A 13,186-nucleotide genomic window follows, 5' to 3' on the forward strand; every position below is an offset into this window, starting at 1 on the left:
TTTGTATGGAAGTTCCGCTCAACCATACAGCTTAGGTGCCAAAAATAAAATTAAAACAAAAACCGTATAATGTAAACTTATATGGAAATTTGTATAACGTGTATCTAAACTTAAGTTACTTCGTAAACGCCTTAAGCAATAAATATATGAGGTCCTCAGAAGCCAAATCGATTAACTACCTTTTTTTTTTTTTGTAAAATCCAACCATGCTAATCCATGGAAATTCAATCGTGCTATTATTTGCAAAAAAAAAGGTAGTTAATCGGTTTGGCTTCTGAGCGCCTCATATGTGAAACCCTATTAGAATCTCAAAAAAAAAACTTAAACGACAATTGTGGTTGTATATTATAAAATAATTAATGTAGACCTATCCTTTACATGAGTATAGAGGTTATTAAGAGAAATTGTATAATTTGTAATACATTGAATTAAATGACAACTAAGATACAAGTGCAACTAATAAATATTACTAGAGTAAAATAACAACAGGTGGTGCAATATAATTATTTAAAAGCAAATTAAGGTTGATAATATATTTTATAAGAACCAAAGTTGTATCTCCTCCAAAACGTCCACAAATTTATTCCTTGACCAAATATGGTCTTTTGGCGTAACTGCAGCAATAAATATTTTGCATTTACGTCGAGGTTGGTATTTGAAGCTGCCATTTCGTGATGTTAAAATACACGAATTACCAGAGGGATCAACATCAACGGTTCGTATATATGCTTTTGGGTCTCGCATACTTCGGAGCAAAGCTATTAGAAGACATATTTTGGGAAAGTTGGGGAAATGTGGTGCTCCATCGCCTTTAAATTTATAAAAAAAATGTTTTATTAAGAAATTGCCTAGTTTAGATTATAAGCACTTTTGGTATTTGTTTAAATAAAACTAATACACGTCTAATGTGTATATATAAAATCGTAGAAAAATAATTAAATTACCCTTAAAATACATCCAGTATTATGTGACTTATTTTGTAATGAAATTTCTTAAAATACATTTGAGAAAGAATAACCGCAGTTTTGCTCCAGAAATTTTTTTTATTAAGACATTGCTAAGGATTTTTTTACCTTTTATTTTTAATTGTACAATTTAGAACAATAAGCATAATAAATGTAGTTTTACGAAGAGCCCTTTAACAGAAAAAAGAAGCCTCCCACTGGAGGAACTTCGACAAGGTTAAAGAAAGTTTTATTTTAAATTTGCTTTCTAGGTAACAATACACAAAAATTTATTGAACTCAATGAGTACTATTCTTGTTCTGAACTACAATATTTTAGATATCTTGCTAAATAATTTATTTAAAAAGACATTGTACAAGCGACGGATCAAAAAAGTTTAAAATGACGATATAATAAAAAACAAACAAGGTTTAATTATAATGCTACTAATACTAGTTTGTTAAAATAAAAGTCTTCAAAAATCAATTCTATGTGTTGTGTGAGTTCTATGCCTACTTTGTACAAGAAACTGTTATATTGTTATAAGAATCTAAATTTGTGTGCTAGACTTTGGAGTATAAAAGGGTTGCTAGTCGATATATTTGAGAAGGCTACTACTTATATTAAAATGGTACTAGTCTTGAAGGTAATTTTACTAAATAATATTATAATTAAGGTGAAATTAGAAAGAGAAGATGTAGCATTTTATATTTTGTTAACAATGCTTGAAACACTTTCAACTGATATATTTCATTCAACAAGCATAACGGGCTTTTAAGGACCGACGCTGCCATCATGAGATGATGGTTTCTAGACGGATTCCGCTATCCGGGGATCTCAGTGATCAACTAGATGATAAGACACAACAAAGTAATATAGCTTTTGGAACTAAAACCGTCTCTTGCTGAACCGTGGACTAGACTTAATTCAAATTCGTTCACATTCGAATTCTTGGATCTATCGCTTATGCACACATTCATAATCAACTAAGCATTAAATTAGATTAAAATAAAGAAAACGTATACTTGTTGGCTATACAATAAACCTCTGTAGATCATGAAACCGTGTAACATGGACGTGACAAAAGGCTTCTGAATGGGATATTCAAAGAAGAATTGTACAGAAGAGATCGGTAGTCTTCGGGATAAGAGAACACATAGTAAGAAAACTAAATAGGTTGTTGTATGGTCTCAAACAAATTCATTGATTAATAACCTTATCGTGAGAAGATTAGCTGTCCTATGTACGCAATAGTCCAAACAAGAATAGATATAAGTATTTCAGTTAGTATATTTAGCCGAAATCAGTCATACAAGAAAGCAAATGACGGTAATACTTTCTAAAACAGAGGCCGAATTTATGGTGTAGCATCGGCTGTACAAGAATATAAGTGGATAAAAACATTTACTTGTTGAGATGCATATAAATTATAAACGTATTATTTGAGTGGTTCATTAAATAGAAAAATCATAATTAAAAGTAAAAGCTATACAAATCTATATTAATTACTAATGTTTACCTATTGCAGCAATAAGTAATTTTTTTGTAATTTTTCCTGTTATAGCTCTCCTTTCATTTCCATACCTGGGTAAGTACCTATCCACAAAATCTGTAAAAAAAAATAAGTTACAGTGTTTAAAATCGTATTTAATTGCTTTTATATAATTGAATTTTCGTGAAATATTTGTATTTATATTTCAAATATCTGCTCTAGGATCATTATTGAAAATCAGAGGTATAAAGACCTCTCAATAAAGTTTGGAGTTAGCATAGTCACTTAATTGAGAGTTATGTAGTCAGTATAGGACGTTTCTGTGAAATTTGTTTATGGTATTAACACGTTGGGTGCTATACTGTATTTAATTAAACTAGTAAAATATTTATATCTATAGGCCATACCGTTTTGGCTGAGTTATAAAATGTTTAAATTAAAACTTTGGACAAAAGTCGTCTTTATTCCAATTTTCGAGAGAGATGAAGTAGACTGTATTTATTTTTTAATTTAGTGAAATACTTTCTATTTACTTATATAAATTTTAAATGATAAACTAAGACTTTAGGGCTAATAACGTCAGTTAGTAAATGCTTACTTACATTCGTTCGGAGCAAGATCAGGCACAGTGATATCTGTTTAAAAATATGATAAATATAATTATAAACCAACAAAAAACATAATATACCACCATGACTTTAAATTAATATAATACCTTTATCGAATTTGGTGAAAACTGAATAATTATGAATTTTGAAAATTTTTTGAAAATATATACCTAATAAACTTTATATTTACTTGTAACTTTGGATATTGCTTCCTGCACTGCCTTCTGATAAGCTATGGCAACATGTTCTGTTTAAGTATAAAAAATACCATATATTATAATATTTTCTTATGACAGAGTGGATAAAGTGTTAATTTTTTTCTTTTTAATTGGATTAACATTGAAGCTTTTTTATTTTTAGAAAATTCAACAACATTTTTATTAACACATTTAAAACTAAAATACGACACTTTGAAAAATGTCCAATTAATTCTTCGTTATAACAGTTTTTTTTATCAATTTTTTTCACATTTTAAAAATATGGTGCCCTTATTACTGAATTATGACCATTTAAAGATATTAAGATAAAAATTGTTTTTATAAAGTTAGAGCTCAATCAATCTAATACAATTTTTAGTGAGGGACTAAAATCTTAGGGATTTCTTATCCAAATAGATTAATAATTACTATCAATTGAAAGTGTGAGCCTTAGAAGACGCATAAAAAAAATGAAAACAAATATCATATAAAAAGATACTTTTTAAAGAAACTATAAAAACTGTAAGTAGTAGAATTATATAATTTATACAATTACGGTTACCTGGTAGGTCGACAAAAAATGAATCATCTGAAATAAAAGTAAAAATATGTTATCCAGCTATGTGGATAAAAAACTATGTGGAAATATGTCCAACAGTTGTAAATTTATTACAATAAGTACATTTGATGACATACCACGCACATGACAAGTATATACCCATTTTTTTATTTAGTTTTTATTTATAATTGCTATTTTTTCAATAAATCTCGAGACCAGTTTCTTTATAGACGACGTTGGATGTTGTCAGAAAAATGATCGAGCGGACATATTTTTCAAAATAGAGGTTTTTCAATGAAAAATTAATAGTTTCCATGTCAATAAAAGGAAAATATACGAAGTACTACTTGGGTTTGAGCTAGAGATCTAAAATCTAAGAGATAGATATCTTTTTCGGATAAACAACTATCCATTGAAATAGTGATTAAATACAAATTGCTTACCACGATGAATCCACCTGTAATCTTTCTTTTCTGAAATTAAAACAAAAATATGTTATGTCCAAAATTAGTTATTATTTGTAATCAAAAACTTTGTGGAAATACGTCCAAACAATTTTTGATATATTATTACCTGGTATCGTCAACATCAAATTAAATATCCCTGAAATATAGGAATAACACTAAATGATGAATAAATTATGTTGGGTTTTTATAACACTACACTTGTTAACACTTCGAGTAGATATCTATATTTTATTTTTTTTTTTTATTACATAATAATGATTACCTATCGATCTATCTCCGTTAGTAATATTTGAAATTGCTGTCTCCGGTCCAGCAGATTCTATATAATAAATTTCAAAAGACACCATAACAATTTATAAAATTGTACTAATCAATTTTCAGACTAATATACACATAATAATAATATACACAACTTTAAGCTGACTATTTAACTTAACCCTACTCAACCTGTTATGTGAAATAATAATTTTGTAAAGCGTAGTATGTTCTATGAAAATTGTATGAATTTTACTCCTTTGAGAATAATAAATAAAAAATATTCGATTTTCTTTTACAACTACTAATACTTTTATAAATATCAGTATACTGATACTATTTACCTCGTTCATTAATATTCTGAGCTGAGCAGAGTTAAAACTATAGCTCGGTTTTAATTTATAAATCATTTGAAAATGAATACTTAATGTAACTTACCTATTTCAAAAGCCTCTTTTGCAGTCTCCAGACCAGCAGGATCTATATAATAAATATCAAATGAAACCGTAATAATTAATAAAATTATACTAAAACATCTTCAGCTACACAGCTTATTTTTGGTAGATATCTATATTTTGTTTTATATATTTTTATTACATAATAATGATTACCTATCGATATACCTCCGTTAATAAGATTTGAAATTGCAGTTTCCAATCCAGCAGGTTCTATAAGCAAATAGTGTTAGATGCTACATACACAATTTCAAATAAAATCATAATACATTACAAAATTATACATAAAAGCCTTCAGAATAAGAATATACACAGCTCTTAGGTGATTATTTTAATTAACGCTACTTCATCTGTTATGTTAAGGGTTCTGTTTCTTCAACGGATTAGACCAAAAAGCCTGGGAAAATGTTGAGTACTTAGGATTGCCCAATTTTAATTCTGTAGAGACATACGAGTTATTTGGCATCATTTTTTATGTAAATAAATTGGGTTTTAATATTTAAAAACTTGCAAATATCATTCATTTAGTTACAGAAAACTGACATTTATAATTGAAAAACGGATTTCTACAAAACATGGTAATGTAGCCTAAGAACTCGAAACCTTTGTTTTCTTAAATATTGGCTTTATAAATCTCCTTAAAAATAGACCGCGTACAATCCACTTGTATAGTAGTTTTGTATAGCCTAGTAATTGCCTTTTACTCAAATAAACATAAGATAATGGATTTGCCACAACATAAAATATCAAAATGTATCTCACGTTTATCAGCAGCCTCTTTGATCCATTTGTCTGTAATGATTTTTTTCAAACTTATGTATAAAAGTTATAAGATTTAAAAAAATATTATACTGTATAAAAATGTTGTACTGACTTGTAATGTAAACCGAATCTGAATATAACGCTGTGAAAAAGAATTAAATATTTTAATTGCAATTCATATTTTTAACTTCCTTGATAAGATACGTGTCAACATTAAATACTTACATGTCATTATTGGCGAAACATTTACAGTAGCAACCGTTATTAAAATGCAGAGAAGCTTCATAGTGCTGGATAATATTATTAACGAAACAATTTAAATAATATAACTTATAAGAATATTATGAATTCTAAAATCTTGTATTACGTTTTATGATGTGATTTTCTTGTAACTAGTCGCAAGGTCGGTGTTAACTAAAGAAGTAATATAAAAATATGTTTTGCAGTATGCAAAGCACTATGAAATTGTATAGACAACTTGTAGCTTGTATTATAACCTAAATAACGTATACTGGGTGATTTTTTTATAGTTGGTAACTCCTAATATCACTGTGTTTAATCAAAAATTTAATAACTTCTTTTTATAGTGCTTTTACATAATGTGATATCAATTTTCCACAATTTGTTCTGTTCTTACACCCTTTATATATATATATATTTTTATAGTACTTCGACCAGTCAAAATTATTATGACTTTCAAAATAATCATCCAAATGTGGTTATCATCTAATCATTTTAGATTTAAATTACTACAATATTCTCAATTTTAAAGGTAATGAAATGTATGCGTAACCATTTTAATTTCAAAAGTTGATATGAAAATTATTAGTTTCGGAGGGTGTAGGAACATGAAAATGATTGAAAAATTGTGGTCACATTTTATTAAAAGACTATGAAAAAACAATTTAATTATTACTTAATTCCAGTGAGATTTTGAGTGGCCTATGATAAAAAAATCATCCTGTACATATCTGTTATACGGCTTTAGGATTTGTATACTTTGTATACACAGTCGTGTATATTATTGAAACGACTGTGTATAAAAACACAGTCGTTTCAATAATTTTTTTTTAAACCATCATGACTTTAAGCAATTCTTCAAAGATAATGTACTCAATAAAAACCTGAGTACAATATTCAGGGATCCTCTACGTGTTCCAATTTCAACAATTTTTATCTTAATATCTTTAAATTGTCATAATTCAGTAACAATGGCACCATATTTTTAAAATGTGAAAAAAATTGATAAAAAAAACTGTTATAACGAAGAATTAATTGGACATTTTTCAAAGTGTCGTATTTTATAACTCAGCCAAACCGGTATGGCGTATAGATATAAATATTTTACTAGTTTAATTAAATACAGTATAGCAAGAATAAATTAAACAATAATACCGTATAATGTATACTTGTAAAAAAATCTGTGTAAAATGTAAGTGGTAAGAGTATAAAATACAATATACATATAGGTTACTGATAGAAATTGTATATTTTGTAATACATTGAATTAAATGGCAATTAATACAGAAGTGCGACAGATAAATATTATTAAAGTACAATAACAACAGTAGGTGCAATATCATTTTTAATAGCTGACTAAGGTTAATGGTACATTTTATCAGAACCAAAGTTCTATCTCATCCAAAACGTCCAAAAAAGTATAAACATCAGGACCTTCTGGCCTAACCGCAGCAATATGTTTCTCAGGAAATTGAATCTCTTCAGTTGCAGGTGGTCTGTATGGTTGGTATTTGAATCTGCCATCTCGTGATGTTAAAATACAAAAATTACCAGAGGGATCAACATCAACGGTTCTTGTACGTGCTTCTGGATACCGTATACTTCGGACCAAAGCTATTAGAAGACATATTTTGGGAAAGTTGGGGAAATCTGGTTTTCCGTCGCCTTAAAAATTAAAAAAAAAATGTATTTAAAAACTTGCCTTGTTTTGCTTAAGAGCTTTTTGAAATTTCTTAAATACAAATCTAATACACGTGTATAGCATAATCGTAAAAAATAAAAATAAATTTAAGAAAAAATAGCCGCAGTTTGTTCCAGTAATTTTTTTATTGGCTATTATTATGGAATTTATTTCTTTCATTCATTTTTGTTGTACATTCTAGAACAATTTTTAAGAACAATAAGCATAATAGATGTAGTATGTAGTAAAGACCATATTGAGAGAAAAAAGAAGGCCCAACCCTGCCATTATGAGATGATGGTTTCTAGTTGGATCCACTGTCTGGATGTCACAGTGATCAACCACGGACTAGACTTAAGTCAAATTTGTTCACATTCGAATTCTCGTTTGTGTTTTTTTTAGACACATTCCTTATCAATTAAGCAGTAAGTAGGATAAAAATCAAGAAAATGTATACTTGTTGGCTATATAATAAATCTCTATGTATTCTGAAACGATGGACGTGACAACAGGCTTCCGAATGGGGTATTTGATGAAGATTGTACAGAAAACCAGAAGGCATCAGGATAAGCTTATGTACACAAAATTTGTACACTAAAATCTAAAAGAGAAATTGTATAATGTCTAAAAAGTTTATTACTTAAAAACCTTAACGTGAGGTAATTGTAATATGTATTTACAGAATTTGCAAAGATCATTGATCCACTTATCATCCACCTATGGGTATTTAATAAAAATAATTTGATCTACAGTATGCCGGTCTACAAGAAAGCAGACGACGGTAATACTTTCTTAAACAGATGCTATAAAAGAATATATGTGGATAAATGCATTACTTGTTGAGGTGTGTATCAATTATAAATGTATTATTAGAATGTTACACCAAATAGAATAATTACAATTTAAAGTGAAAACAGTACAAATCTATATTAAATAGTAATATTTACCTATTGCTTCAATGAGTAATTTTTTTGTAATTTTTCCTGTTATACTTCGTCTGACATCTCCAAGCGTGCCCAACCAAGCATTCACATAACCTGTGAAAATAAATAAGTTACAATGTTTAAAATTGTTTTTAAACATCGTTGGGTTTTCTAGAAATATTCGTGTTTATATTTTAAAAAACAACTTTAAGTTCATTTATGAAAATTAGGAGTAAAAAGACCTCTTAACAAATTTTGCAGTTAAAATAGTCACACTAAACTGTTGTGACTGTTTTGTTATTAGTAAACAATACTTATTATCTACTAATATAAATTTGTATTTAAAATCTAAGACCCTAGGGCAAACTTTCTTTAGTCAGTATATGCTTGCTTACTTTCGTTCGGGCCAAGTGTAGGCACATCGATTTCTGTATAAAAACATGAAAAATTGTATTACATGCAAGTAAAAAACCCGCATTTTATCAATTGTTTTAAAAAACATAATATAGCTCTGTCACTTTGAACTATTATAATACATATATCGAATTTAATTAAAACTGAGTAATGATGAATTTCGATAATTGTTCGCAAATTTATGTTGTACTTTATATTTACCTGTAGCTTCGGAAATTGCTTCTTGCACTAACTCCTGATTACGTATGGCAATATTTTCTAAAATACAAAAAATTACTTTTCTTAATAATAATATATGTAATGTGTCAATTTAATCTTTTTAATTTGATTAACATGGGAGCCTTAAATTAGGTATTAAATTATCTTATAACACAATTAAAACTTAAATACGACACTTTGAAAATCTTGTTAGTATATATTCCGTAATTCAATTATTTTTTAGAAACATTTTTTATAATTTAAAAATATGCTCTTAATACTAATATATGACACTTCATAGTCATAAAGGAAAAAAATATATTTTATTTTTGGAAAGCTGGATTAGTTTTCAAATTAGAATTTCATTATAAATAAAAAATGAAAATCTAAAGTTAATATCAAATTAAAAAAATATCACATTGTTCTACTTAAAGCTGGTGACTAATTATCCAAATAGATTACTATATATTGAATGTGTGAAACTTTTGAGTTACAAAAAAAGTAGGAAAAACAAATAGTAGTAATATTATAAAATATATACAAATAGGCTACCTGGCAAGTTGATAATAAATGTATCATCTGAAATTAAAACAACAAATATGTTATCAAGCTATGTGGAGATATGTCTAACAATAATTTTTTTAGTAATTTGTAAATTTATTATAATATATAAATTTGATAACATAACTTGTACATTGTACACATGACATATATGACCTGAAAATGGGCTTTTCACTAACGGCAACTCTGGATTTTATATTTTTTAATTTCTAAAATATTAACTATATACCTATTTTTTTGTTAGGTTTTATTTATGATTTATATTTTGTTAATAAATCTCGAGACCTGCATCTTTTTAGACGAAGTTAGATTTTGTCAGAAAAATGAAAGAGAGGACACATTTTTCAAACTAGAAGTTTTTCGATGAAATAGACTACTATCGATTGAAAGTATGAGCTATAGGAAAAACCGAGAAAACCCGTTTGATATATCAGTATACATCTAAGAATCTGTGTAAAGTAATTATAGTGGTATAAAACAATTAAGATATTATAAAAATTGCTTACCATGATCAATTGTGAATCCGATAATAGCTTTTTCTGAAATTAAATTGAAAATATGTTATGCCCAAATGAGTTATTAATTATAATCAAGCAACTGTGTGCAAATATATCCAAAAAATACATAAGTTATATTATTACCCGGTGTAGCCAACATCAAATTAAGTGTCTCTGAAATAGGAATAATGAAAATTGATGAATTAATGATACTAGATTTTTTTAAAACACTCTACTTTTAACACTTTGAGTAGATATCTATATTTTAATTATTTTTTTTATTACATAATAATGATTACCTATAGATCTATGTCGGTTAATAATATTTGAAATTGCAGTTTCCAATTTCTCAGGCTCTACAAGCAAATAGTGGTTAGTACTATACACACAATTTCAAATAAAATCACAATACTGTACAACATTATATATAAAAAAACATTAGAATAAGAATATACACAGTTCTAAGGTGAGTAATTAACTTAACGCCACTGAAACCTGAACTAACATATAATTTTTAATAAAATATTTTCTTTTACAGTTTATTATTTGTATAGTATTTGATTTACTGGTATTATATACCCAGTTTACTCATTTTCTGAACTGATAAAACGAAAAATCTATAGATTGTTATTAATTTATAAATTATCTAAAAATCAAAATGTATCTCACTTCTAGCAAAGGCCTCTATGATGCATTTGTCTGTAATAGGTTTATTTCAAACTTGAGTATAAAAATTATAAAATTTAAAAAAATGTTATACCGTATGAAAATTTTGTACTGACTTGCAATGTAAGCCGAATTTGCATAGAACGCTGTGAGAAAGAATTGAATATTACATTTTTTATTCATATTTTTATTCAACCTATAAAGGTACGGGTAAAAAATAAATAATTACCTGTCATTATTGGCGAAACGTTCACAATGGCAAGCGTTATTAAAATACAGAGAAGCTTCATAGTGCTGGATGGTATTAACGAAACAATTCAAATAATATAACTTATAAGAAAAATATAAATTCTAAAAGTTTGTATTACGTTTTATGTTATAGTGATTTTCTTTCAACTTGTAGTAAGGTCGGTGTGACGAAGTAAAATGAAAATATATTTTGAAGTATGCAGAGCTTTATAATAATTTATAAAACAACTAAGCGACACTTGTGGTTTTTTAACATAAATCAATAACAAATACAGGGTGATTTTTTTATCATTGACAACTCATAACCTTACTGGGTTTAATAACTAATATAATCATTTGATTTTTCTCATATTGTTTCACTATAATGTGATCTCAAAATTTCTACATTTTTTTATGTAGGCTACTCCTAATATCACTGTGTTGTTTAATCAATAATTTAATAACTTCTTTGTATAGTGATTTTACATAATGTGATATCAATTTTCTACATTTTTTTATGTTCTTACCCTTCATTAAATTAGGTTTTTCGATAGCAATTTGGACCACACAAAATATTTTAAGTATTTTATTCTTAATTTTAAAAGTAAATAAAATGTGTGCGTTACTATTTAAGTTCGATAAGTTGATATGATAACAATCAGTTTGGAAAGGGGTAGGAACATAAACATGATTGGAAAATTGTGGTCACCTTATATGAAAACACAATGAATAAACAATTAATTTGTTAAATAAACCGAGTTAGATATTGAGTGGCCCATGATAGAAAAATCACCCTGTACATATGTTGTTAAATATTTTTATACAATTGTATTACATGTTTAATAATATCCCGTGTACAATTTTCAGATAATACCTACGTGCTACATTTTCATTGGTGCACGCTCTATTTTTTTAACTTCGACAACTATCGTAGCGACATACCTGTTCCCAATAAAAATTCTTTACCAACGTGTCGAAAAAATGCGTACTGAACTATAGTTTTTATACGAAACCGTAACGACATCGAAACACAATTATTAGTCACAAGTTTCAAAGTGTTGGTACTCGATGGCGTGAAAGTGAATAGAACTTTCTTAGAAAATAATAAAAACAATGAGATAGAGATGGTGTATGTCGATAAAAAAAATGATTACCCTTGCAAACATTGTACTATAGCACTATTTTTTAACAAATAGTTACCAATAATTGTTATTTTTAATTATGATAAGTCAAAACTATTATATTTATTAAAAACATAAGAGTTTTTATATCCCCGTTTAAATATTTTAACTTTTTGTGTAAAATATGTAAAAACAATTACATATTTCTTTAATCTGACTCTCCAGATCCGTCGCTTTGTCTGTTATGCTCTTGACAATCTTCTTACTGATGTTCTTTTTATGATTTTGGTTCCCCTAAGCTAACTCCATAAACCAGTCGAGTCCGTTCATAATCTTGCCCTCGTGGTCCATTTACTTCTTATTTACTAAGTCCTTTGAATAGGAGAAGGAAGATTTCCGCTCATCGGTCTCCTGCTTCCTCTTGGCGGTAACATAGCTTATTTTGACTGACATTATATTGCATTCTCTGTCCACCATAGTCATTTTAACGATTTTGTTATTAAAACGGTCTTTGGATGAACACATACTACTACTATTTGAGGAAAATAGTAGTTTTTTCGTCGATAAGTCGGTCTTAGGGCCTCAATACCCTATCACGAGGTAATTCTACTGCTTATATCGATTCTTGTGGTGGGATTGCCCAAAAGACGTCTCATTCTCCGAAATTTGAACCCTATTCGAGGTTGCTGAGTAGATAGACGGCCATCGATGGCCGTCACTATGCAAATTAACAATAGACTTTTGCTGGGAAAATTTGGTTTTTTAACTTATTATATCGGTGTATAAGAATTGATGTAAAGTATTAGTAATATATAATTAATAATCATAAAAAATGTAGACATATCCGTTACATGTTTTAATCACTGCTTTTCAAAATATTTTTCCAACTTACAGAATTGTTTCGCTCGTTTTCGGTTA

The 13,186-nt window shown here is 27.7% G+C and overlaps 2 protein-coding genes across 3 annotated transcripts in view; both read right to left on the bottom strand.

Annotated features, from left to right (window-relative positions):
- Positions 1 to 372: 372 nt before the first annotated feature.
- LOC126842386 (uncharacterized) lies at positions 373 to 6,143 on the bottom strand. The gene is made up of 14 exons (XM_050579346.1): positions 6,107 to 6,143; positions 5,965 to 6,029; positions 5,852 to 5,881; positions 5,740 to 5,769; positions 5,134 to 5,190; positions 4,961 to 5,002; positions 4,530 to 4,586; positions 4,374 to 4,403; positions 4,244 to 4,273; positions 3,804 to 3,830; positions 3,235 to 3,291; positions 3,039 to 3,071; positions 2,464 to 2,553; positions 373 to 809 (listed from the first exon to the last, which is right to left on the bottom strand). The coding sequence occupies exons 2-14, from the start codon at positions 6,023 to 6,025 to the stop codon at positions 538 to 540; spliced, it is 816 nt and encodes a 271-aa protein (XP_050435303.1). The 5' UTR covers positions 6,026 to 6,029; positions 6,107 to 6,143; the 3' UTR covers positions 373 to 537.
- Positions 6,144 to 7,203: 1,060 nt separating this feature from the next.
- Positions 7,204 to 13,186, bottom strand: part of LOC126842392 (uncharacterized) — a 31,903-nt gene continuing 25,920 nt past the window's right edge. Inside the window, exons 1-11 of one of the 2 annotated variants that reach the window (XM_050579384.1) lie at positions 11,149 to 11,355; positions 11,036 to 11,065; positions 10,923 to 10,952; positions 10,553 to 10,609; positions 10,398 to 10,427; positions 10,263 to 10,295; positions 9,748 to 9,774; positions 9,199 to 9,255; positions 8,979 to 9,011; positions 8,608 to 8,697; positions 7,204 to 7,644 (exon numbers count right to left, since the gene is read on the bottom strand). In XM_050579384.1, the coding sequence (XP_050435341.1) occupies positions 7,358 to 7,644; positions 8,608 to 8,697; positions 8,979 to 9,011; positions 9,199 to 9,255; positions 9,748 to 9,774; positions 10,263 to 10,295; positions 10,398 to 10,427; positions 10,553 to 10,609; positions 10,923 to 10,952; positions 11,036 to 11,065; positions 11,149 to 11,209 (735 nt within the window). In that variant the 5' untranslated portion in view covers positions 11,210 to 11,355 and the 3' untranslated portion in view covers positions 7,204 to 7,357. Of the gene's footprint in view, positions 7,645 to 8,607; positions 8,698 to 8,978; positions 9,012 to 9,198; positions 9,256 to 9,747; positions 9,775 to 10,262; positions 10,296 to 10,397; positions 10,428 to 10,552; positions 10,610 to 10,922; positions 10,953 to 11,035; positions 11,066 to 11,148; positions 11,356 to 13,186 lie in introns of those variants that run through there. The other variant, XM_050579385.1, reaches the window with a different exon arrangement.

Source organism: Adelges cooleyi, unplaced genomic scaffold (assembly GCF_023614345.1).
Source record: "Adelges cooleyi isolate 19-005CV unplaced genomic scaffold, UGA_ACOO_1.1 ACOO_flye_CR_arks_rails_tigmint_CR_PRNA_519, whole genome shotgun sequence".
In the NCBI taxonomy this organism is placed as follows: domain Eukaryota; kingdom Metazoa; phylum Arthropoda; class Insecta; order Hemiptera; family Adelgidae; genus Adelges; species Adelges cooleyi.